Genomic DNA, 24,426 nt, shown 5'->3' on the forward strand with positions numbered 1-24,426 from the left:
GAGAAGCTGCAAGACCTCCCCCCTGCCTAAAATGTGGTCCCCCTCTCCCCAGGAAGGACTGAGTCAGTCACAGGAGACAGTGAGATCCCTCAGCATGGGGTTGGCTCTGGGAATCTACAGAACATCTCCCACAAACTTGTTCCTTACTGCAGTGGCTGGAGAAGCCAGAGTTCTAAGCTGCTACTGAAGTTACTTTTTCACTGGGTGTCTCCCATGTGCGCAAGGTGTAGATGCTAATAACCGTTTTTCTCATTAATATTTTATTATAGGGTCCAGACAGGGATCAGATGGATGGAAGGAATATTTTCCCTCCCTCACACTGGTGTCCAGCTTTGCTCAAGCCACAGCCTAGGTGTCCATCCTGCTGTTCTTGGGGCAGTTGTGTGCTCCTCCAAACTCTCACCTAGAGGCTGTCCCACCTCCTGAGTTCTGGTCGCCATCTGGGAAGTCCCAAACTTTAAAGTCCAAATCTTGCTCCAGGCAGGAACCAACCAGTATCCTCAGGTTCTCAACAGGAAGTGAAACAGTAAGCAATCAACTGGGAAAGGATGGGAGAACTTCCCCAGGCAGCAAAGTGGCAGGCTCCTGGCTTAACTGAGAAAAGCCTCTCATGTACATAATTTGAAAGAATTGAAGATACTCAAAGTGGTACATATATAAAAAGTCCAACAATTGGAGAGTGGGTAAATAAATAACCAAGTAATTAGCTATTGAGCACCATGGAACCTAGAATCGCTGATCAGATTTGAAAAAGAATTCCATGGCAGCTGCATGAAATCAAAGAACAGGCAGCTCCCCAATTTTGCTGTGGGTGGCAGGCCTCGGCCCATGGACTTTCTGAACCCTCAATTCAAGACAGTGGCATCATAGACAATGGTTATTTTTTTTACTGTGAGGGTGGTCCTTATGACAGATGAAATCTTGGAGTGCAGAAATGCTGTACCATGCCCTTCTTGTGAAGCACCGAAATGAGCCACTACAAATCTTGGATTGGGGACAGGGAAGGGAGGTCTGTGCAGCCTCACCCTTTCCCCAGGCAGGGCCAGTGTCTTTCCTGAGCTGCTGCTCAGCTCTGGGGTGGGAAGCAGAATTCGGCAGAAGCCCACAGTGGTCCACACTGAGGGACTTGAGGGCTTGTGTCCAGGTTCCTCAGCTCCCTTATGCAGTACCTTTTACTCTGAAGACTCTTCCTCTGGCCTTTCCCATGCCCTCCTCCTCTCCTGAGGAATGCTGTACCCTAATTAATGAGGCAACCACATCCAGCACCATTTTCTAGGACCAGACCCTGAGACAGGCTGACAGGCTCACCTCCCTGCCAGCAGCCTCACAGGACAGCAGCTCTTTGGGGATGCAGCCCTGGGGCTATAGAGGGCTGGGTTGAAGCCCCCAAAAGTTCCACAGATCCTGGTGCCTCACCCAACCAGCTGGGCTCCTGCAAACAGATCTCAGGGCCCCTGGCTAGGGCTCTGCAGACGGCTGTGAGCAATGCACTGGTGACATCGGATGGCCATGGAGGGTCACCTGGGAGATGCTGCTGGCCCTGCAGGTGCTGGTTTACTGGGAATAGCAGAGGGAGAGGGATTTTACTACACACATGAAGCAGCACTGGGAGCTCTTTCCGTGGCTCAGAACACCCTCGAAGACCCAATGGCAGGACAAGCGTGTAAGAAGCCCACTTACTGGGTAGCCAGCCCGTCCCCAGGCCCGCCCTTGGGTCGGCAGATGGTCATGGGGGTGGGACTGCTAGACAGAGGTGAGAAGAGGGCCCGTAGTGTCCCCGAGAAGGGCGTCTCAGGGAAGGCATACAGGAGTGACCCATCGGTGGCACTGTAGAATGCCAAGTGCCCAGCCTCATAGTCCAGAAAGATGCCCACGCGCCGGGGCGGATCTCGCAGGGGTGTGAAGGCCCGCTCAGAGGAGTTGTAGAAGCCCCCCAGGAACACCAGGATCCAGAACCCGTTGCCGGCAAAGAGCTCTCCCTTCTCCTTGCGGTTAGCATTCTCCCTGCAGACGCCCAAGGCCCAGCTGGCCCGCTCGCCCACCTCCACCTCCCAGTAGTGCCGGCCGGAGTTCAGGGGCTCCCGGCCCAGCACACAGGGCCCAGGGTCAAAGCGCTCCGGGCTGTCAGGCAGGGGCTGCCGCAGGTCCCCACGCCGCACACTCTGCATGTCTTCTGACAGGACCAGCTCAGGGTTAGCAGTGTCAGGATCCAGCGTTATATCCCCTGCAGGCAGAGCAGTGGTCACCTCAGGCCCCTTCTGCCAGCCTGCTACAAGGATGTTTGTAACATCCTCATAGTCCAGAAAGATGCCCACGCGCCAGGGCGGATCTCGCAGGGGGGTAACATCCTTGTAGCTGGCTGGAGTGACTGCTCCCCCTTTTGTGTCTTCCTTGAAAAGTCAACTAACCACTTGCAGGTGCAACTCAGGAATGTTCTGGGAAGTGGTCCAACACTGCCTTGTGACTTATTCTCTTGAAATTCAGGAGGAACCTGAGTGCTTTCTATATCTACTCTTCCAATCCCCAGTGTTCCAGTCCAGCTTTTACACTGGGCTCCCCAGGCCCGGGGCCTACACAAGTGTCCTGGCACCTAATGGACCAACCTCTGCTTTTCCTAAACACACCAGAGACAGCCCAGCCTGGCTGGCCCTTGCTCAGCTTCTCAACCATGAACAAGGAGCCTTTGTCACCTTCCTACCACCAGCCTCGGCCACCAGCAGGAGTTCAGGATGGGCACTTCCTCTGGACCAGAGCTGGCCAGCTGGGTTCCCCCCTCTGCACACCACAGTACCCACCTCGGAATCTCTGCAAAGCCTCCACCAGCCCAGGGACCCTGCACACTGTCCTCATCTCCATGGGCACCACCTCAGGCGGCTGCAGCTTCACTTCCTGGACCCTGCAGAGGCAGCCAGGTGTCACCCCCAGGGCAGGCCTACCCACACCCGACCGCCTTCTCTAGGGAAAGGCTGGGCTCCTACCTGCGCAGGGTGTCCATGATATCCTGTGGGAGAGACATGTGGTGTCAGTGCCCGTCACATGGTCCTGCCCCCTACCTCTGTCCATATTGCAGTGTCCTTGCACATGGTCAGAAACTGCCCTTGCAGCCTCACCTGCTCCCATCCCCTGCCCACCCCACCCACAGGCACCTCACCTGGTCTCCGCTAGCTGCCCTCCCTCAAGTCCTGACTCAGAGCCCAACTTCCAGGTAAGGCCTCTTTACTTACATGCTCCTTTCTCCCAAAATGATACACAAGAGCATTTTACTCAGTGTCGCGGGATGACTGTAGCCCCAAATCCACATTGGAGCCCTAATGCCCAGGACCTCAGAATGGGGCTGTATTTGGAGACTGGGCTTCCTAAAGAGGTGATTAGGTTAAAATGAGGTCACCAGGGTGGGCCCTAATCTCATATGACTGGTATCCTTATAAGGAAGAGGAGATTAGGACACAGGTGCACACTGAGGCATAACCATACTTGGACACTGGGAGGAGATGGTGGTCTACATACCTCAGGAGAACCAGCCCTGCCCACACTTGGATCTCAGACTCGACTCCAGGACTGGGAGAAATAAATGTCTGTTGCTTAAGCCACCTGTCTATGGCATTTGTTACACAGCCTGAGCTAACAGAGACAATCTTTTATTTGAAACCCTAGCTCCTAACAGCAAACAGCTTGTTTGTCTTTTTAGAATACTGCCTGGTACCCAGGGACCCAGCCCACTTTGTCAATCAAATGAACTCCACAAGTGATCATTCTAACTACACTGTGCACCAGCTACCAGGCCAGACACCAGGACGAAGAGGGCGAATACGACGACATTGTGCCCAAGGTGGGTTTCCCTTGGGGCGGGAGATTTCACACACAACAGCTGATTCTGTCTGCGGGGGTATGGAACCTACTAGGTCTCAAAAGAAAAGGGAGACTAGTAGGTTTCTGAAACCTTAGGATTCATCAGGAGACATGGAGACAGTGCAGACCTGGGAGAGGCACATACAAAGGGCCTGGGTTGGGCTGGCTGCAAAGCAGTTGGAAACAACCATCCTTATTTGTTTTACTGAGTACTGAGAAATGGGGGGTAGTCTTGGTTGTCACAAGGTCTGGGGCTGCCCTCACTACTCAGAAAAGGGAGGGAGCAGCCCAGGGGGGGCTGGACCTTGAAGGGAGTTGACTCTGGGCAGTGAGGACTCAGATACAGAGGAACGGCCAGGGGGAATGCCTGGAGGGGCCCCTAGACTTTGGTGTAGCTGGTATCCTGGGCTTGTAAATCACTCAAAGATCTGCTTCTTCCATTCCCTATGGGGCTCCCAGGCTGGTGCCAACAGCAGTTCTCAGCGGGGTTCAGGATTTGTATCCATTCCCCAGGTCATGGCATGTCCATATGGAACCACAGTGATACCTGGGACACCAGTCCCAGCCCTTACTCCAGTATTTCACAGTAGAACACAGGAGATCCAGAATAGGCCGAGGTCAGACAGCTTGCTCAGCCCAGAGCTTCCTCCTTTCTGCTCTCCGGCCTGTACCCCATCTCATTAGAGCCCGTGTACCCATTCCAGGCACGCGCTCACCTGCAGCAGCCCCAGTGCTGGCAGCTGGCAGCGCCCCTCCAGCTCGGCAACAAGATCAGCCAGCTGGGCGCTTTGCTGCCTAAGGCGGACTGCACTCTCCTGCAGCGGGGGCAGCACCTCCAGCTCCTCTTCCTCCAGCCTCTGCAGCAGCCGTTGCTCTTCCTCTGCCAGCAGGCGGCGCAGCTGCTCAAATTCTGCCCGCACATTCTGCCGTTGGCTCTCCACCATCTTCTGTGGAGGGCGTAGGGGGTACGGTGAGCCAGACCCCCAAACCCACCACCGGGCTCCCCACCATACATCCCCCACCCAAACTCACCCCGGGGGGTTGAGGGTCTGGAGCAGGAGTGCTGTGTTATGAGAAGCATTAGTGTGAACAGCAACATCCAGCAGTGGGGGCACTAGTGCCCCACCTCCCCACCCTGGGTCCTTGGTGCCCAGCCACCTGCCTGCCACAGGGCACAGGTCTCCTCCGCCTGGGCCTGAAACAGCAGTGCATCCTCCATTTGCTTCTGCAGGTGGTCCAGGGACTTCTCCAGCTTGCCCTGCAGGGACGTGAGGACAGCCAGTAACCCCACTTGGCCCTGACCCCACTCCCATGGCCCAGCCCCAGGTGAGACTACACTTGACAGGTGGGAGCCAGTTGTGGGAAACCGTATGGTACACAATGGATGCAGCAAACTGAACCTGCCAGGAAATGACTTCTACCCGGCATGACCTCCCACCACCTAGGCTGATCCAGCCCCTTGCCCATTTTCCCCCTTTCTCCTGCCTTCCTTCATCTCTGACCACCTTTCCAGACTGACTTCTTACCGCATCACAGCCTTCTTCCTGAGAATCGCTTTGCTCTGTGCCTATCCTGGGCTTCCCAAGGTTCAGCTTCACTGGAAGGAGCCAAGGGATGCTCACACTTGGATCCGGCTGCCTTGAGCCTGACCTCAGGCAACACCCAACTGTTTACTTCAACCTTATCTACCACGGGCTCGCTGGAGCATCTCCAGCATTAAGACAAAGTGGGCATCAGTACAGTGTGAGAGAGAAATAGCAGATGCAGTAAGAGCCCTCTGCCCTCCTCCTTTCTGCTTAAAGGCAGGACATTAATTTCCCATGAGAAGGGTGGCCTCCCTGTACCAGAAAGGGAGTACACTCTCCACCAAAGATGAGGTGTCATCCCTGAGTGTGCTAAACAGATCATACTAAAATAATGCTGATTTTCCAGTAGTTCCCCCATATTTCCTAGTTCCTTTTCCACAAGTTATTGTCCCTTGCAGCCCAAACCCCCCTTCCTTTATCTAGTCATTTCTCCACACATCCTCTGTTAAAATGGAATACGAGCTCTTGAGTCCAGGTACTCATTTCAGTTTTTCACTTTTCTACAAAGTCATTGTGCCATATGAAATTTAAGACTAATAAAACTGTCTTTTTGTCTGTTAATCTGTTTGTTGTCAGTTTAATTTGCAAGTTTCAGTCAAAGAACCTAACAGGGCAGAGTAAAAGGTTTTTCCACTCCTACAATAGGGTTAAGTGCTACCCTCTGAGATTTTATCAGGTCAGCTAGACAGGCGCTTTCAGAGAGCTGGTAGTCACTCTCCATCCTCTCCATTCACTTTCTGCACCCTGATGGGGTGTTTGGAGACAGGAGTGCAAACCTGCCAGACATGAGTAGACATTCTTGCGTGCATGTAATATCTCAAAGTAAGAGGAAAATCCTGTTCTGGAAATGCATTTCCTTAATCCAAACTCACACCAGCACTACCCCCTTTGCTGGGGGGCCTCAGGGCAAACAGCTCACCTGACACACCTGGCCTGTTGCCTTAGCAGGGTTTGTTCCTGGAACCCAGGTATTGATGTGTGCATGGCACCTTTCAGACTTTTTGACTGATTTGCATTTTGCTTCACAGCCTGTGTCTGTGTCTGCTGGGGTGCACCATGTACAGCAAAACAAGGCTTCTCAGCCTGAGATCCAAGCACAGCTGAGCCCTGGTGTGTCAAATGGCAGTGGTGGCCCCAAGCACTCCACTCAGAAAGCCTGCCGGGCCCTGGCGTCTGCCTCCCAGGGCAAGGGCTCTGTCTCCCACCGTTCCCAACGTAGGGCTCGGCCAGCCTCCCTGAGTATCTTCCCACTTGGACTTAAACACCGGTTGAGGCCCCACCAAGAGCCCTCCCTGGCCACAGCACACCCTCCCACCAGAGATGAACCGTTATTCGTCCCACCCGAGGGAAAGCCACCTCTGAGGTTCTCTTCCCACTTTTTCCTGCACTGGGCTCCATCCCAGCCACTGTCCAGTCACACTTGCCCAGTACCCGCTCCAGACGGTGGGCCCTCCCACAGTCACAGAGGGACCTAAGCCTCAAGGAGAACGCCGCCCCCCCCCCCCCCCCGGTCCCCACGCCGGCTCCCCCTGGTGAGTGGTGCCCCAGCCTCGCGAAAGAGCGGGTCTGAGACATGCTGAGCCCCGCCCCCCAAATCCCAGGCGAGACCGCGTCCTGCAGCCCCGAGCCAGGCTGCGCCCAACCCACTGGGCCAGGCCGCGTCGCTGACCCCGCCCCCGCACCTTGAGGTCCTCAGCCGCGTCCTGCAGCGGGCGTACGCGGTGCGTCCAGTGCTCTCCCGAGCGCTCGCAGGCCGCGCACAGCAAGCGAAGCTCGTCGGCGCAGAAGGAGGTCAGCGGCTCGCGGTGCGCAGCGCACACGCCCTGGGGGACAGGGGACGGCGGGTGCAGGCGACGCGCCATCTCGGCCATCTTGGCGAGCGGGCGGTTGGGCCGCAGATTCCGCTGAGGGGACAGCTCGCGGCACTCGGGGCAGGCGTATGGGCCCTCGGGCTGGCCCCAACAGCGCCGGATGCACTCGCGGCAGAAGTTGTGGCCGCAGTCGGTCATCACCGGGTCCATGAAGTAGTCGAGGCAGATGGCGCAGGTGGCCTCCTCCTGGAGGTTGGCGGACAAGTCGGAGGCGGCCATGGCGAGGTAAAGCGACGGAAGACGGCGCCCTCCGCCGGGTCGGGCGCTGGCCTGCCGCCACCGGGACTCTGGGGAGCTTGTGGAGACCAGGGGCTCCGGCAGCCTGGGGGCGCGGGGGCTCGTGGAACGCGAGGCACAGGGCCCGCGCGACACCGCGGCTCCCGGATGCGCTGGGAGACCCGCGGCGGAAGCAGGAAGCAGCTGCTTTCTGTGGGGGCGGGGAATGGGAATCACCCGCTTCCGTCCCGGATTGGCTGTGGCCTGTCACGCAGCCCGCGGCGGGACCGAATTGGAGGCTGTTCTCCCGCTGCCTTCCTTTCCGCGGCCGCCCGCACGAGCGTTCTCGTGGCTCCGGTTCGTCTTGGGGTCGCTTGGCCTGGCTTGTTCCTCAGGCCTGAGGAAGGATGGGGTGCAGGGGCCAGGCCTGCGGGGCGCCCCGCACGGTCACTGGGGTCCCCACGCAGGGCACGTGCTGTGAGGACTAGGGTAGCCGCAAACTGCCGGCGGGCGCCTCGGGCCTGGCTTGGTCGGAATGAATGGAGGGTCTCTGCGCGTTGGGACACTGTACTTGTTGGGGTAGGAGTGCACTGACTGGAATTCTGGGGTGCTAGTGACTGTTACGGGGCTGAAACTGCGAGGATGGGGCGAGGAGTGAAAGGAAAGGACCCGCCCACATTCATGATCCTACTCTTTGAATTTCACCCCCTATTTCCCACTGATTCAACTTAAGGGATGGAAAGGGTTGGGGGTGGGCAGCTCAGAGGTTTTTAGGGGTTCAGCTTGAAGAGTCCTACTTTCTTGTTTTCCCTGCGAAGGACCTAAATATGGAATTGCTGATGACAAGAAAAGTGGCCCCCCAGGCCACAGGTTTACCTGTAATTACCCAAACCCAGGAGGACCCAGTGAGTGGCGGGTGGAGGGGGGCATGGCTAAAGAAAACAGCACCATGGCCTGGTCCGTAAGTATGTATTTAGAGGTTGGTACAGGCTCCCTCTATGAAGCAGCTGTGAATACAGTCTCAACGTTTAACTGCTTTAATCACAATTACATGTTGGCTTGGTGAGCCCTCCTGGGACAGTCATAGCGCTCCACTGCTCCTCCGGAGATTAGCAGGGCCACTTCACTTTCTAGAGAAAGTGGAGTGCTGGCACTCCTTGCCTAAACACCTATCCCTTCACCCACAGCGTCACAGTTGAGACAACCATCTGACCGGATTTGGGGGCCCCTAGGCAGAAGAAGGGCTTCAGGGGGCCTGGGAAGGCAGGCTGGGCATAGGTGTGCAGGTGGCACCCACTGCTAGCATTGTAGAAAGACACCTCCCCAGCCTCAAAGTCCAGGAAGATGCCCACATGGCTGGGGGGCTCCGTCAGTGTGATGGGCGTCAGGGTGGACACGGGGGGCACATACTTGTTTCCCTTGTACAGCTGCGCCACCCAGAATCCGTTTTCAGGGGACTTGGCTACCCTATCTTTCCGGCTCACGTTGTCCCTGCACACGCCCAGGGCCCACAGCGCGTCCCCAGTGAGGTTCATGCCCACCTCCCAGTAGTGCCGCCCTGAGGAGAAGGTCTGGCAGCCCACTGCACAGGGGTAGGCCAGGAACCTGTCCTTGCTGCAGGGTGTGCCATCTGGTGGGGTGCTGAGGTAGCGCCTCTGGCGGCTCTCGTACAGGAGGAGGTAGGGGTACGCTGTGGCAGGGTCTGGCACCACATTCTCTGCAGATAGGCCCAGCAACAAGGATGGAGCTGAATCATCCCCATCATCCTTGACCGCCCCTCCACATCCCCAGGCCTCCCCTTGGCTGAGTCCAGCTGTGAGCCTGCATGGGCGGTACCCCAGCTGTTGATGCTGTTGGTGCCAAGGAGATGAGCTGGGAGCCATTTGGGCATCTCCTGGGAGTGTCCAGTAAGGGTAGAGTGTGAATGTCCAGTGAATGTCACGGCTCCCAGGGGTGGCTCTGGTCAAGAGAACTGGCCCCACTTACCTTGGAAACTCTTGAGCACCTCTATCTGCCCAGGGACTCTGCAGACAGTCTTCAGTGTGATGGGGGTGGCCTCTGGGTACTGCACACTCAAGCTGTTCTTCCTCCAGAGGGGACAGTTACATTTACTGTCCCCTCTGGCCCCATGTGAAGCCCTCCCTGCCTGCACTTCAGGTGGTCATATACCTGTCCAGAGGCACCTTCATATCCTGCAAAAACACGGAGAGAGGGAGATCTGCAATATCTTGTTAGGAATATGGGGCATCCCCAAGCACCCTGTGTGAACATTTCTGGCCTGCAGAGCAAGGAGAATTCATAATGCTTCCCGTAACCCTCTTCCCAGTTTCCAGAGTAGAATCCTATCTCTTGGCCACCCAGGTCTCCTGCTGCCCCTCCCCACTGCACATGAGTGAGGTCAGGGAAGCTGTCCTGTTCTCAACTGGTGGGGAAGGCATGGGAGGCCCAAGGGTGCTTTGGCACTGTAGGCCTTGTGCAGCTCAGGTGTATTTAGTGGGTGGTGAGCAGGCTGCTTTTTACTAGAAGACTGAGTATTCCCCAAAGTTGGGGCAAGTGCATAGTCTAACTAAACCAGGACATTTATTAGGGACAAAACCCAGGATGCCAAGACAACTGGTGCTAACCTTGCATGTGGCGTTTGCTTCAGTTGTATAAACACGTTGTGTGTGTGGTGGCTCACAGCATGAAATATGTTTTTTGCAATAGGTTCCATCATTCCACACAAGTGGCGAGACAGTTACCCACTTGTCAGCCATCATAATCACTCCCACTTCCCAGGCCTCGAATGTAGGCCTGTCCCTGGCAGGCCAGCTGCACCTTCTCCCCCATTCCAAACCCTCAAGTGGGATCGCATGACTTGCTCCTGCCTTTAATTCGCAGGCCAGTGTGTCCCTGCCCCATGTCACCAAGTGGATGACAGCTGCCTCGGGCTACCCCCATCCCCTGGACTAAGAAGGGAATGCAGAACACAGTTGTCTAGGACTGGAGCCTGTCAGGCTGATCATGCCCCCCAAGCCCACATGTTGGAGCCTAATCCCCAGGGTCTCATATGGGGCTATATTGGAGATAAGGTGATGAAGGTGAAATGAGGTCACTAGGGTGGGCCCTAATCCGATGTGACTTGGTGTCCTTAGAAGATAAGGACATGCACAGAGGGAGGAGATGGCCTTCCACACAGCAAGGAGAGACACCTCAGGAGAACCAGTCCTGCCCACACCTGGATCCTGGACTTCCAGCCTCCAGGACTGGGAGAAATAAATGCATGTTTAAGCTCCCAGCCTGAGGTATTTGTTATACAGCCTGAGCTGATGGAGACAGAGCCTTCCCTGTTGGTCTGTATTTGCCCTGTTAGGTTAACCACACCTGGGCCAGGTCTTATGTCTGCGCCACCCAGCCAGGTGAGCAGGTGCGCCTCACCTGCAGCATCTGCAGTGGCTCCTGTTTGCTACAGTCCTCCAGCCGCAGCAGCAGGGTCTCCAGAGAGCACCTCTGCTGCTCGAGTGCAGCCATACTCTCCCGCAGCCTGGCAGCCGTGTGGTCCTCCTCCTGCCTCAGGGCCTGCAGAAGGTGCTGCTCCTCCTCCACCAGGAGCACAGTCATCTTCTTGAACTCCATCACAATGCGCCGTCGCTGCTGCTTCACCTTCTCCTGCAGGATGGGAGCTGGAGGTGAGGCACGGCCCAGGGACTGCCATCCCGTGTCCCCTCTTTCATGCCCACCAACTTGGAGGGGCCACTCTGGGGATGCTGGCACATCTCACTGGGCCCCAGTAATCCACAGAAAACCAGCACAGCTGGTGAAGCAGGGGCAACAAAAAGCCCCCATCATTGTGGGGTGACCCCATGAGCCCCAAATGGCAGCATCCAGGCCTCTGTGTGTCCCCCTATCCCTGTGTCTCCAAAGTGGCCAGTCTGGGCTTAGCACACATTCTCAGTCCTGATTCTGGCAAGAATTCTGTGCCTTTCTTGGATCTTGTGCTCTCATTCCATCTCAAGGATCCACAGGTTCTGGAGGCCCTGCGGTGCCCTGGGGCCTGTCCAGGCCTTCCCGCCCACTCCTCCAGGCCTCAGCACCTGCCTGCCACTCTGCCAAGGCCTGCTGCTCCCTGGTCTGCAGCTTCTGGGTCTTCGCCATCTCCTCCCGCAGGTGCCCCATGTCACTCTCCAGCTTCAGCTACAGACAACAGACCGTGGGATAGGAGTTGGAGGCCCCCTGCACACCCACATCAGGAGGTACCCTCTGAAGCTGCATCCTAAGGGGGATGGAAATACAAATCCCATAATATGCCCCTTGGGCAGAACGATTATTTTGAGCTGGAGGCAAATGAGAATCAACAGATGCAGAAAGACACCTTCTGAGGCTCCTGTTATGTGACTAAAAGCAGAAACTTGAGAAATGAGAGTTGCCATGGATCTGCCTCTTAGGGAAGTTTTATGGCCATGAAGGAGGTGGAAAGTGAGTACCAAGAGGTACCCACACTGATGAACTTTATGTTTGGTTAGTTTCCCCAAATATTTACTTTCTGTTATCTAGATGTTCATGTCCCCCAAAATTCACGTTAAATCCTAACCCCCGAGGTATAGGAGGTGAGGCCTTTGGGAGATGATGAGGTCGTAAAGGTGGGGCCCTCAGGAATGGGGTTAGTACCCTTATGAGACCTCTGAGGGCTCCCAGCCCCTTCTTCCATGTGAGGACAGTGAGAAGTTGGCCATCTATGAACCAGAAAGGAGCCCCCACCCGACTGCCTCCAGAACCATGAGCACGAAGTTCTTGCTATTTATAAGCTGCCCAGTCTTGTATTCTGTGATAGCAGCTGGAATGGACCAAGATACTTTCCCAGTTTGCTACCCTTGGGAGCCTGTCACCTTTCCCTTTGTCTCTTCTCTCCAAATGTACTATTCCTGTTCAGATGCCAGATAAACCTGAACTCTAAAACCAACCCGTTACTCGTTGCTGTGGTTTCTTCCCTATGATGTGTGCAGGCCATATGTGTTAACAGTATGACTTTCTCTCCTTGATTTGCCTTTCTCAGGCTAATTTAAGGTGGAAGAAAAAGGCTCTTTCCTCCCCTGCAGAGGGTCACCTGGCCTTCCTACACAGATGGCTTTGAGGCCACTTTGTCAGCCTGGGCTCCTGAGTAACTGTGGAGAGGATGCCCAGCTGACCCGGCCACCTGCCTGCTTTGTTGTGGGAGTTGCAGACTATTCCACTGTGGGGTCCAGCATATGGGGCTGTTTGTTACAGCAGTCATTCTCCTGCCTGACTGATACACCCCTCAACACACACATGCACTCAGGCCTCCTTGACCCCTACTGCCCCTCACTCCTGGGCCCACCTTGTGCTCCTGCACAGCCTCCTCCACTGGGACCACCCTGTGAGGCCGGTGTTCCTGGGACTCCCTGCAGACCACGCATATGGGGCTCTGGTCGTCTTCGCAGAAGAGTTTAAGCACCTCTTGGTGCACGTGGCACAGATCGCTGCTCTGGAAGCCTGGGTGCTGTCGTGCCATCTCGGCCACCTTGGTCAGCAGGCGGTTGGGCCGCAGGTTCCTCTGGGGGGACAGCTCCCGGCACTCGGGGCAGGGGAAGACACCCTTGCGCTTCCTCCTGCTCTTCTTGCCTTTGGCCTTCTCCCAAGTCAGCCGGATACACTCACGGCAGAAGTTGTGGCCACAGGTAGTCATCACAGGGTCAGTGAAATAGTCAAGGCAGATGGAGCATGTTGCCTCCTCCTGTAGCTTTCTGGAAAGTTCCACGGCATCCATGGCTTCTGGGGAAGAAACAGAGCATCCTGCCACACCCTCTGCCCAGAGCTCCAAGCACTTGAGGTGTCCTCTTACAGATGGGGCTTACATGGGGTCCTGTTAGGGCTCCTGACTTGCCATCAGTAAGAGGCATAGGTGTCTCTTTGGAAGCTGACAAAGACCCTTTCTACAATCAAATCCCAGCCAGGTTCCCCTAAACTGCCCAGCTGCCTGTCTCCGCCCAGCCACGCCCAATTTTATTCTGATTAGAGCCCCCCCAGATAACTGATCTAGTCCAGCATCTCCCATCCTACCCCACCCCCACCCCAACTATGATGAATGTGCAGGAATCCCGATAAGCCAGTTTGGCAAGATCCCTCCCGTGTGTCTTCATTGTGTTTTTCCATCACTAACCCCTGACCCTGCCCTTGGCCATCCTCCCCACTGTGTGGACTCCATTCGGAAATGACCCCCTCTGCCTCCCTATTGCAATAGCCTTGAATAAAGTTTCCCTTACTGATTTAACCAGTGTCCCAGTCAGTTTCTCTTTAACAGGACATCCATGCAACAAAGGGGGGCTTTAAGAGGAAAAATCACGCCCGGCTGGATATGGCTCAGTGGTTGAGCGTTGACCTAAGATCCAGGCAATTGGGGTTCCATTCCCGGTCAGGGCACATGCCCAGGTTTCGAGCTCAGTCCACAGTCGGGGGCGTGCAAGAGGCAGCCGATCAATGACTCATCATTGATGTTTCTATCTCTCTCTCTCCCTCTCCCTTCCTCTCTCTGAAATCAATAAAGACATATTTAAGAAAAAAAGAACCCCAATATGTGGGTTTAGACAGAAGCCCACTACCCAGATGTTTCCTGTTAGTAATTTCCTATCACCAACCCCACCCTGTGCTTGGCCATAAATCCCCACTGGCCCATCCTGTATTGAGTTGAGCTTTCTGTGGGGTTCTATGCTGTCCCCCTACTGCAAGTCCTGAATAAAATGGTTTTACGCTCTACCATCCAGCTCTGGTTTTCTTTAACAACGTGCAGTGCAGAAGACACACGATTCATGCATGCACACATACACACACTACCACACGTGTACACAAGCATACATGCACACACATGCACACACTTTGGTGTTCGAATACCCGCATCCTTATGCAGTGCAGATCTGAAGCCTCTCCATGCACCTCATAGGGTGATCACTGGGGCCAGTCAGAATAGATCTGAAAGTGATTTCTGAACCACAGAACTACCCTGTTCCCTTCCCTGCCATCACCCAGACAGATGGCTCTGATTCCTCAGACACTGTTCACTTTGTAGAAGTTGCCTCTCTCTGCAGAGCCCTTGGGGTCAGTCTCTCCTGCTGCCACCCACCCACCTGAAGCCAGATGGGCATAGGACCGTCTGGTGCGCACTGGTCTGGTTCAGGCTCAGGGGAAGCCAGCCAAGGACTCTGGGTCAGTGACGGTGGGCCGGTGGCCCTCGATCCTGGGACGCTCCTGAGTAACTAGGGCTAAACCAGGTGACCCGTCTGGTTCCAACTGATGATAACCTTCAAAGCTGGGACCCCAGTGTAGCGGGCAGGCGCGCTCACAGGGTTACCACCCGCCCGCCCCTGGGTAGGCTGGTACTAACCGGAGAGAGGGGTGCACGCCTCCCCCGCCAGGCGCCCCTGACCACGGGCGCAAACAGGGCGCTGGAAAACCTGCGTTTGCGCCACGGAGACCGTCGCAGGCCGTGGCCTCGGGGAGCGGGCTTTGTGGCGTCAGCAGAGGCCAGGAGGGTAGGGGAGGTGTGTGTGTGCTCTTTACCGGGGTGGGGGTGGGGCGGGGAGGGCGGAGGGTGTACCGGCAGCCTAGGCATGGGGGCCTCAGCCTCTAGACGGGCAGGGGTGCAAGGTGGAGGCAAGTGTCCGGGGTGGGAGGCAGGGGTTTTGGGCAGATCAACGGGAAATGGGCCAGGGGGGCGGATAGGGGCCGCAGCCTCGTCCCAGGAGGGGGGGGGTAGACGAGTTGGGGGCAGGGGGCGGGCACCCGGTGTGGGGATGGGAAAAGCTTTGGGAAGAAGGGGAGGGGGCGGCTGGAGGGTACTCGACGTTGGGAGGGAGGTGAGGGTGAAAGGCAGCAGAAACCGGCGCCCGGTTTGGGAGGTGACAGGAGGCACCGCGGGAGGGGAGGGCGCAGCGTCCGGACCCCGGGTTAGGAGGGGCGGGCCGGGTTCAGAGGGGCACCGGACAGGGTGGGCCCCTGAGGGTGTTACCGGCGCCTGGAGGTCGCTGCGTCGCTGCCTCCCAACCCTGACCTAGCCCTGGCCTTTGGCTGTGCGCACCCCGAGTTCTAGCCCCTAGGGAGCGGACATACGAGGAAGCTAAGGTTCGGGCCACCACCTTAGTGGAGCAACAGACGGGCGTCATCTCCCCGGCGTGCGGGTGTAGACGACCAGGCCGTGGATGTAGACAGCCGGCTGGCTTTCCCCGCGCGCAGCGGGGTGCGTTCCCGGGTGGTGCCTCCTCCCTCGAAGGGGGCAAGGCCCGAGGGGGGCTGCTCAGCCCTGCGCGCGCCTGGGCAGTGCAAGGGAGGGGCCCCGAGGGGAGGAGGGCAGGCAGCGCTGAAACGGGGCGCACCGTTCCTTCCCTGTAATGCCCGCTAAGTCCCTGACTCGATTTTACAGGGCACGGGAGGGGGTTCTGGGCTGAGGGTTTCTTTCAATTTAAAAAACTGAATTTAGAAAAACTTTAAAACAAAAATTAAAGAAAACACACAAGAGAACAATCGACCCCATATATAAATTGTCCAGATCAGTATTTCACTGTATTTGCTTCATTTGTCCTGTTCTTTAGTGTTGGCTGAAGATTAAAAAACAAAACAAAACAAAAAAACAAATCCCAGACATCACTAGATTCATCTCTACTGCTTCTGCAAGGGAGAAAAAACCTTCCCTCTACCCTCTTGTTTCAGTGGCTGGGGCCTAATGTAACTGACAAAAGCCTCATCAACAGGAAAACCCCAATTTGCACGTATTTGGGCTTCAACGAAGGAAGTAGCTTGTTAAACAGTTAAAGGCTTATATATAAAACTTCGGGAAAAGGAAGGGACAGGAATGGCCTCTATGGGAAAAACAATAGGTTTCTTTAGGAAAGGCAAAAAGGGGGTTGGCGGAAAGGGGCCACATACTAAACCTGGCAGGCTCAGGGAAAGCCTGTGTGGCTAACCACAAAGGATGGTCTGAAATTAAAACTTTTTACCTAAAAAGAGTTTGTGGTGGGTAGTCATGTCCTAGGCTGGCATCTTCCCTGACAAAGGTCAACCTTTACCTTAACTGAGCCTGTCTACTGTCTTTTTACATCTACAATAACATATCTTTAGAATGTCAAAATAATTTTCCTTTTTCTGAACCCCTCGAAGCACAGGCACTACTCTGCAGAAATCACAAATCCCCTCATTATTACTGAGTTGTTGACTGTTAACTAGTTTATACCCACCTATGTAAAAGAAGTGTGTGTCTATCATTTTACTTTTTATCCAATCCCAGAGGGTTCCCTACTTTGCTTTCTCCCACCTCCCTAATCTATCACCAATAGATTTCATATAACCCACCTGCTTCTTTTAATTGTAATGTATAAAATAAGGTACAAAACTGCCATTCTCTGGAGCATTATCTCAATCTGTTGAGATTTTGCTTCTTGGCAACTGTGGACAGTTTGGCTCAAATGAACCCACAAAAATTCTCCGTAGGTTTGAATGGTTCTTACACTGACACTTTCAGCTTTCTCCTGTGTAAGATGCATGCTGAACTGAACCATCCCGAAACACATTTCAGCTTTAACACTCTATGACCCAATTTTTATCTTCATTTGAACATGAAAAATTTGGAAGAATACCACTCTGGTGTATGTTTTTTCCCCCCTCACCACCTAGCAATTAATTCTGACCCTATCTACCTGCAGATAGTAAAGGGTTCAGTCTCATAAGACTGTTTCTACTTCAGACACCAATGGTAAGTTGTTTCTGTCCAACTGGCTGTAACTTAGCTTTGAAAATTTGCCAGTGGCTCACAGAACTCACAAATATGTCACTAGATCACCAGTTTAATATCAAAATATATAACTTAGGAACAGCCAGATGGAAAAGATGCAGATGGCAAACATGGGGAAAGGGTGAGGGGCTCCCATGCTCTCTGAGCCCACCACTCTCCCTGCAGCTCCACATGTCCATCAACCCAAAAGCTCTTCAAAACCTGTCCTTTTAGGTGTCTGTAGCAGCTTCGTCCCACAGGCACAAATGATTAAATCACTAACCATTGTTGATAGATTCAACCTCCAGGCCCCCCACATCCCACCCCGAGGTGAGGGGGTGAGACTGAAATTTCCAACCCTCTAATCATTGATTGGCTGGTTCCCCTGATGGGCAGCCCCATCCTTAGGAGCTTTACAAAATCACCGCATTCACATAACAAAAGACACCTTTATGGCTCTTGAGGAATCCAGGGGTTTTAAGAGCTATATTTGAGATGAAGATCAAATACATACGTATTTTTATTATAAATCACAACATCACAACCACAATGATTTCAAATTGACCTCTTAGTAGTGATACCAACCAATATGTGAGTCCATCTGCCTGTGCACACAGGCCAAAAGAAATGCACCAGCAGGAGTTTGCAGTGTAGAAAGAAAGAAATTTGATATTAAATTGGCCAACCCAGAGACGGGGAGCTAGTGCTATGAAAGACTCCACTCCCTGATGGTGTGTAGGTTACAGATTATATAACCATGGGTTAGGGGTTTGAGGTGGTATTGGAAACTGGTTGGTTGTGTTGGCAGTGGAAGGGAACCAGGTATTAGACCAGTGGAGTCAGACTGGAGACCTTAGTTCAGCAACCTCAGTACTTGAGTTCTAGAAAAAGGTCACCGTTACGGTAACACACCTGTGGGGAAGAGCAGGCCGGGAAAGGAAGAGGGAGACTGCACTGGCTTCTTCTTAGAGGGTTTTAAAGGCTGGGGGTTTAGGGGAGGTCTTAAGGGAGGACCTTAATAAGATATTCATCAGCTTTCCAGGTGAGTCCTTTCAGGGTCCATCTCCACTGATTGGTTGGTGCCAAGGGGTCATCAGTCAATGGAGTCGGTCCTGGCATCGATTGTCTGGTTTTGCCGCTTTTCTGGGCCTGAAGCTGAAACACAACTGAGGCCTAGGTGTATTTGGTATGGGTCAGAACCTCATTGTCCTGGGGGCTTAATGCTTAAGGGCTATTCTCCACCCCCTCCCCCTATTCCTCCTCCGGGGTGGGGATGGGGGTCCTACTGCAGGACTAGTGACAGGCCAGGGGAGGAAAGGGAGGGGAGGGTCTGAACCACGTGACCAGCTAGCTATATGCTAGGGGAGGAAAGGTTACCCTAGGAGCCGGGTCCTTGGTTTCCCAGTTTTGCCAGTTGCTAGGCACCCAGGGCTTTGTGCCCTGGTGAGCTTCTGGCCTATAGTCTTTGCTCTGCTCACGTCTGCCTACCACATTCACGGTTTGCCAGTCACATTTACGACTCCCATTTGGTGCACTTTAAAGTCTGTATCAGATTTTTAAGAACTCACAAAACCAAAAAGCAATACTTCAAAAGGTTTTGCACTTGTATGGGAGAGCAAATTCATTTTTAAAAATTTTAAATCATGTAGTAGTAAACATCGCGATTTTTTTTTTTTTAACTGCGTTCTTGGTTGTGTTCAAAATAAAAAGATTGCTCCTCCTCCAAACTCTGGTTTTTCCTAAAGAAAAGCTAACATATCCTGTATCCCTGGGATGCCTTGGACACTTTCGTTCAGAATCAATGGATTTGTCCTCCCTGCGGGCAGCGCCCACAGTCCACCCGGTGGCGCGCAGGGCACCGGGCGTGTATAACCGTGGTTCTAGGGAGGGGCACGCAGACCGTCTTCCAGCACCTGCCCGGACCCCGAGCCTGCGCGTGTGTCGCGGCCGAAGGGGTGCTTTCTTGTGTGGCGGGGATGGGGTGGTGGGGCGCTTGCCGCTCAGGTCCTAGCAGCTGACAAAATACTTTTAAATGCCATGCAAATAATAAAACTTGGCTTCTCTCTCGCGCCCACAAGTCACTTATGGGGGAAGTGACAATCCCCGTAAGATTTCGTGGCGAGACTCCGTGGGCGGCCCATCGACCAGAGAGTGAAGCGCCGCGTGGACAGCGGGGGTCGTACACCGCTGCCAGGACCCTGCGTGCGGCGTCCTGTCGGCCCCGCCCCACGCATCCCGGTCGCCATCCTTGTCCAGGTCCAGCGCAGTTTCCGCGCTTCGCATCCGCGTACTGGTCCTGTGACGCGCTCTTCAGCCTCTCCGCCCGCGCCCTCCCCAAGGGTCGCCACCGCCGCCACCCTGGCGCTCCCTGCGGGCCCCGCCGAGGCCGCCTGCGCCCTGTGCCAGCGCGTGCCCCGCGAGCCGGTGCGCGCCGACTGCGGCCACCGCTTCTGCCGGGCTTGCGTGGTGCGCTTCTGGGCAGAGGAGGACGGGCCCTTCCCTTGCCCCGAGTGCGCCGATGACTGCTGGCAGCGCGCCGTGGAGCCCGGCCGCCCGCCGCTCAGCCGCCGCCTGCTGGCGCTCGAGGAGGCGGCCGCAGCACCCACACGCGACGGCCCGGCCTCGGAGGCGGCACTGCAGCTGCTGTGTCGCGCCGACGGGGGTCCGCTGTGCGCCGCCTGCCGAATGGCGGCGGGGCCTGAGCCGCCGGAGTGGGAGCCCCGCTGGAGGAAGGTGCTGCGCGGCAAGGTGCGCAAGGGCGGTGCCCTGTGCCGCCATCCTCTTCGCGACCCGGGTCCTTGCCTCCGGGCGGCGCCCTGACCACCCTCCCAGTCCTCCGTATGATGCCCTGTTCTCAAATCCGCTCCCCCGCCCCCAGATAGTGCTCTCCTTCCCATCCCGGGAAGGTGTCTGTGGGCCTCCCCATCCCCTCGTGCCCATCCTTTCCTCTTTGGCCTGTCTTTCCTCTCCCCAACCCGCAGATGGTGTCCTGCTGCTGGTTCTGCCCCTTTGCCTAGTTCCCTAGGCCTTACTGCCCTCCTCCATGCATGACGTAACCCTGAGGCAGCCTTAGCCCCCCATGGGTGAACCCTCTGAGGCTGTCTAGCAGATAAGGCCCCTCTGTATTCCAGTACCCCCTACCCCCCCTTCTCACTCCCTCCTAGTCCTCCCTGAGCCTCTCCGTTTACTGTTCTGGTACTTTCACTGCATTACACATGGTAGCTGACCCTGTGTGGAAACCCACCAACTGGCAACCCAGGGACCTGCCCTTGCGGGTTATGGGTGTTCAGGGTCATATATGAGAGAATAAACAGCCAGTCAAACTGTAGCTGGGCTCTCCTCCTATTGGGGGCTCTTCCCACCTACCCAGCCAGTGTACATCAGTGCCAGTGCCTAGTAGGCCCTGGGTGTGGCCGTGCTCGCCCTATGGGGGTTATGTGCAGGTTCTTGTGGGATTCCCAGAGTGACCCTGCCAGGGCCATTCCTCCTGAAAAGGATATGGTGACTACTTTTGGCAAATATCCACCCCTGTGCTAGTGACAGTAACACTGGGAAGCTTAGGGGACACTCATGTCCAGTTATATGGTTAGATTTTTAGCACAAGATTTTCTATGAGGCTTTTTCCTGGAGCAGGCTTAGTGGGGTCACTTAAGACCCCTCTGGCACCTGCAGCCTGTTAGCATGCATCTGGCCACAGTGGGGCCTTCTGGATAGTCAGACATTTAGCGAACTCAGGAGGTGCAAAGTCCCCTGCATTGGGCTAAGGGAGAGGTGTCCTAGACCTTCAGGTGTGGCCGCCCACCTGGTAACCAGCATCTCTTCCCAGGAGAATAAGGGCTCTGTGGAGATCATGAGGAAAGATCTGAATGATGCTCGGGACCTGCATGGCCAGGCTGAGTCTGCTGCTGCTGTGTGGAAGGCAAGTGGGAGTGGACCTGGGTCCGTGGGAATGAGGGGACATTCCCTTGGGATGGAGCTCAGCCCTCTGTAGCAAACCTTCTCTCTTCCTTGAGGTGGACATGGGGCTAGGGTACTGGGTGCAGCCTGAGGACACAGGTGTCCTTCCTTGCTGCCCACCCTGCAGGGACACGTGATGGACCGCAGGAAGAAGGCCTTGACCGACTACAGGAAGCTTCGGGCTTTCTTTGTGGAGGAGGAGGAGCGCTTCCTGCAGGAGGCAGAAAAAGAGGAGGGGTCCCCCGAGGATGAGGATGCTGACCCTGCAGAGAGGTTCAGGTCCCTCCTGCAGGCCCTGTCGGAGCTGGAGCGGAGGCACCGCAACCTGGGCCTCAGCATGCTGCTCCAGGTGGGCCCTGGCCCCATTTTGAAGGCCTTAAGCTACCAAGAGAGGGCTTAAGGCTAGGCCTGGCCTTCGTTTGGGGCTGGATTTCAGAAACGAGTAATCCAGCAGACTCCCCAGCCTCTGTTACTGGCAGTGTTTCGTGAGGGAGGACTGTTCCACATTATTTGAAGCACCAGGCCCCTGTCCTACCCTAGCGCTCTACAGGCAGGAGCTGGCCATGGGGTCCAAGAGCACAGGGTCCCCTGGAGAATGATGGCCATCTGACCTTCGTCCTACATATCCTCACACCCTATGTCTAGGGTCTTGCCTAACCCTTGAGGCTCTGGGTCATTTATATCCCCTCTGATCCTGAGGCAGCAGCCCCCATCCTTCCCTTCTCTGGGCAGGGAAGTGTCATTTCACTCAGAGAATGCTTGTTATCAGCTCTTGGTAGGTGGTAGTTTTGGGTGATGATTGTGGGAGGCTTGGCTTCAGCCTTGGGGAGCTGTCTGTGGCTTGTGGAACCGGGGCATGGTCACCTGGGTTTCAGGGCAGCAGCTCCCTCCTCTACCTCTCTCCTTCCCTGTCTGTCTTCCTGCAGTGATGCCAGGCAGAGGAAACTGGTTCGACCCTGGCCCAGCCTCCAGCAGCTCCTCCATCCGCCTCCTTTGGGACCCTGGAGGGTCTTCACCTAGGCGAAGACTGGGCTTCATACCGTAGGTGAAACCTTGGGTTGTCCCCTGAGCAGTGTTGGTGTCTTTTTTTCCTCGGGTGTTTGTGTTTTTGGGCTATAAAAGCCAGCCTCACTGTGGAGACCTGAAGCAGTGGGAGGCATCAGTAACCCAAGTGTGTCCTGTCCTGTCTCTTCATAAAGATGTTATTGCTGCCACTGAGTCTCTTCAGATCTGCCTGGGGTCTCCATGACAACTGTTGTTGTCACAACTGCCAGGTGGCTGGGTTGTCCAGACCTGGCACCCACCCCCTTTAAACACTGCCCATGATGGGCTTATTCTACCTAGGCTTGAAGACCGCTGTCTGAGCATTGGGCATTTGGGGTGGTCATCAAAGGAAAGGGAATCCCAGGGCGCCCAGATGGAGAGGGTGGACAGGTAGGTCAACCTGTCACTCCTGTTTGAGGCCCCGACAGCTTGTGTCCCCCACAAACCAACCACAGCTCAATTTTTGTGTGCAGTAATGGCCCCTGGGTTCTCCTGGGTCTGGGAAGTCAGCCCCCTGTATACGTCACCTGCAGCTATGTTCCCTGTGTCTCCCAGTGTGCCTACTGGCTGTGCTCATTTCTCCATCATTGTCCCGCAGGAGCAGGTTGGCATGTTGTCAGTCTCTCTGTGCCCTTAGCTTCCCTTGCTATGTAGTTCCTCCCATAGACGAATTTAGCAAAACCCATGATTTAGTGGCAGTGTCATTGTGTAGATGAATTCAAGAGACAAAAATGCCACACAGTGACAGGACAAGGGGTCCCAGTGCATTGGCATAGACATATTTAGGCTCGCTTGGGCTGTGAGTTGCCCCGAATTAGTGGCTTTGTGATCAATGGGCCATTTAGATGTGGATGCCACTGGCTCTGGTTTGTGAGTTTGGAGCTGGCATTTCTGGAGCCAGGGTCAGGGTTTGCTCTCATCTCTCCTCCTCTCTACTCCACTGCCCCATGATTGGGTGGGCGCTTCTGCAGGTGGGTCTTCTCTTTGATAGCCCCCCACCTCCTGCCCTCACCAAACGATACTGGGGAGCTAGCCCAGGCTCCTGCCCACCGAGTCCCAGATGCCCATTAAGAGGCCTGCCCATTATTCCTCTCTCAATTGGAGACTCAGGTGCAGCCCAGAAAGGTGTTGCCCAGTGGTATTGGGGGCTAGGGATAGACATGAGGTCCACTGGCACAGACTTGCTTTCTTTCTGACAGTGGTAGACATCTTTGCTGCTCTCACATGCTGTCTATATAAGGATGACTGGCGGAGAGATTGTATATCAGAAAGAGAGACAGAGTCATCATCTTGTCAAACCAAATGACTTTGGCTAAATAACCTTAATAAATAATCCTGACCCCTCAGATCAGGAGTTAGTACTAGGGGTCCCCTCTGGCTTCTTCCAGAGTCTAGGGGATCCAGGAGGAAGCCACCTGCCTTGTGTCCAGTAGGGAGTGCTGACTTGGGATCCAGTGAGGCCCGGCCGCCACCTCTGAGTGTATGGGCAGTGAGAGCTCTGTGGCAGCCTGTTTATTTATGAGTTCATATATTCAGTACTGAGGTGCAGTCCCTCTACTTGGATTGTCAAAGCTCAGTGGGAAAGTCGTGAGTATTTGAGAACTGCAGCCCATTTTCAGTTTCAGAACCGTAGTCCAAGGGGAGCAGAGACAAATGCTGAGGATTGTTTCACTCTCAATGGAGATGTTAATGCATCATGTTATGAGGAAATACTGACACCCTTTGAGACTTCATGTGGAGACTTTGGTGAGCTGCTCCAGGCAGAAATCAGAAACCCAGGTGACAGCAAGGTGTAAGTCGGGATGCCATGTGGGGTGTGGACTGGGGCTGCCATTTGGGAAAGTACCCTGAGGTCAAACTAAATACATGTGGGAGTCAGGCCAACAGGAGGTTAGGAGGAACCAGTCCTCAAGACCAGCCTTGCTTCCCACACCATATGCAAATCCCAGGGTTTCCCAGAATCCCACTGGGGCTTGAGAATTCACTATAAACACTCCCAAAGCTCACTGAAGGCTGTTTGCTCATGGTGATGGTTTATCATGGGGAGAAGAGACAGGTTAATGGGCTGCAAACCTGTCCTAGGGGGCAGGGGTGCTACCTGCAGGGAAGATGGGGCAGGCTGCTCTGCAGACCTATTGACTGATGCCAA

The 24,426-nt window shown here is 55.0% G+C and overlaps 3 protein-coding genes across 5 annotated transcripts; 1 reads left to right on the forward strand and 2 right to left on the reverse strand.

Moving 5' to 3' along the window:
* Window positions 1-239: 239 nt before the first annotated feature.
* TRIM11 (tripartite motif containing 11) lies at window positions 240-11,670 on the reverse strand. Of its 3 annotated transcripts, none has more exons than XM_081135194.1 (6): window positions 7,118-11,670; window positions 5,012-5,107; window positions 4,566-4,793; window positions 2,979-3,001; window positions 2,796-2,896; window positions 240-2,224 (listed from the first exon to the last, which is right to left on the reverse strand). In XM_081135194.1, exons 1-6 carry the CDS (start codon window positions 7,523-7,525, stop codon window positions 1,677-1,679), a joined length of 1,404 nt encoding a protein of 467 aa, XP_080991320.1. In that variant the 5' UTR covers window positions 7,526-11,670; the 3' UTR covers window positions 240-1,676. The 3 variants fall into 3 exon arrangements, with proteins under 3 accessions (XP_080991320.1, XP_080991319.1, XP_080991321.1); XM_081135193.1 differs by having other exon boundaries at window positions 4,566-4,796; XM_081135195.1 differs by lacking the exon at window positions 2,979-3,001 and having other exon boundaries at window positions 2,796-2,955; window positions 4,545-4,796.
* On the reverse strand, window positions 8,692-13,500 carry TRIM17 (tripartite motif containing 17; the record flags this gene model as incomplete). The annotated part of the gene is made up of 5 exons (XM_081135196.1): window positions 12,858-13,500; window positions 11,600-11,695; window positions 10,940-11,170; window positions 9,509-9,638; window positions 8,692-9,239 (listed from the first exon to the last, which is right to left on the reverse strand). Exons 1-5 carry the CDS (start codon window positions 13,284-13,286, stop codon window positions 8,692-8,694), a joined length of 1,434 nt encoding a protein of 477 aa, XP_080991322.1. The 5' UTR covers window positions 13,287-13,500.
* Window positions 13,501-17,407: 3,907 nt separating this feature from the next.
* Window positions 17,408-22,447, forward strand: RNF187 (ring finger protein 187; the record flags this gene model as incomplete). Its single annotated transcript, XM_081135486.1, has 5 exons — window positions 17,408-17,418; window positions 19,400-20,024; window positions 21,103-21,195; window positions 21,361-21,582; window positions 22,160-22,447. The coding sequence occupies 5 exons, from the start codon at window positions 17,408-17,410 to the stop codon at window positions 22,160-22,162; spliced, it is 954 nt and encodes a 317-aa protein (XP_080991612.1). The 3' UTR covers window positions 22,163-22,447.
* Between the last annotated feature and the right edge of the window lie 1,979 nt (window positions 22,448-24,426).

The sequence above is a fragment of the Miniopterus schreibersii genome (genome assembly GCF_964146895.1).
Source record: "Miniopterus schreibersii genome assembly, chromosome: 4".
Classification (NCBI taxonomy): domain Eukaryota; kingdom Metazoa; phylum Chordata; class Mammalia; order Chiroptera; family Miniopteridae; genus Miniopterus; species Miniopterus schreibersii.

Excerpts from the sequence above, each read along its gene's own strand:
- TRIM11 (XM_081135195.1), bottom strand. The coding sequence starts at position 7,525 with ATGGCCGCCTCCGACTTGTCCGCCAACCTCCAGGAGGAGGCCACCTGC. Across the intron at positions 2,956-4,544 it reads TGAGCGCGTGCCTGGAATGG|AGAAGGCGGTCGGGTGTGGG; the intron begins GTACACGGGCTC and ends GCCTTTCCCTAG. Across the intron at positions 2,225-2,795 it reads GGCTTTGCAGAGATTCCGAG|GGGATATAACGCTGGATCCT; the intron begins GTGGGTACTGTG and ends CTCTGCCTGCAG.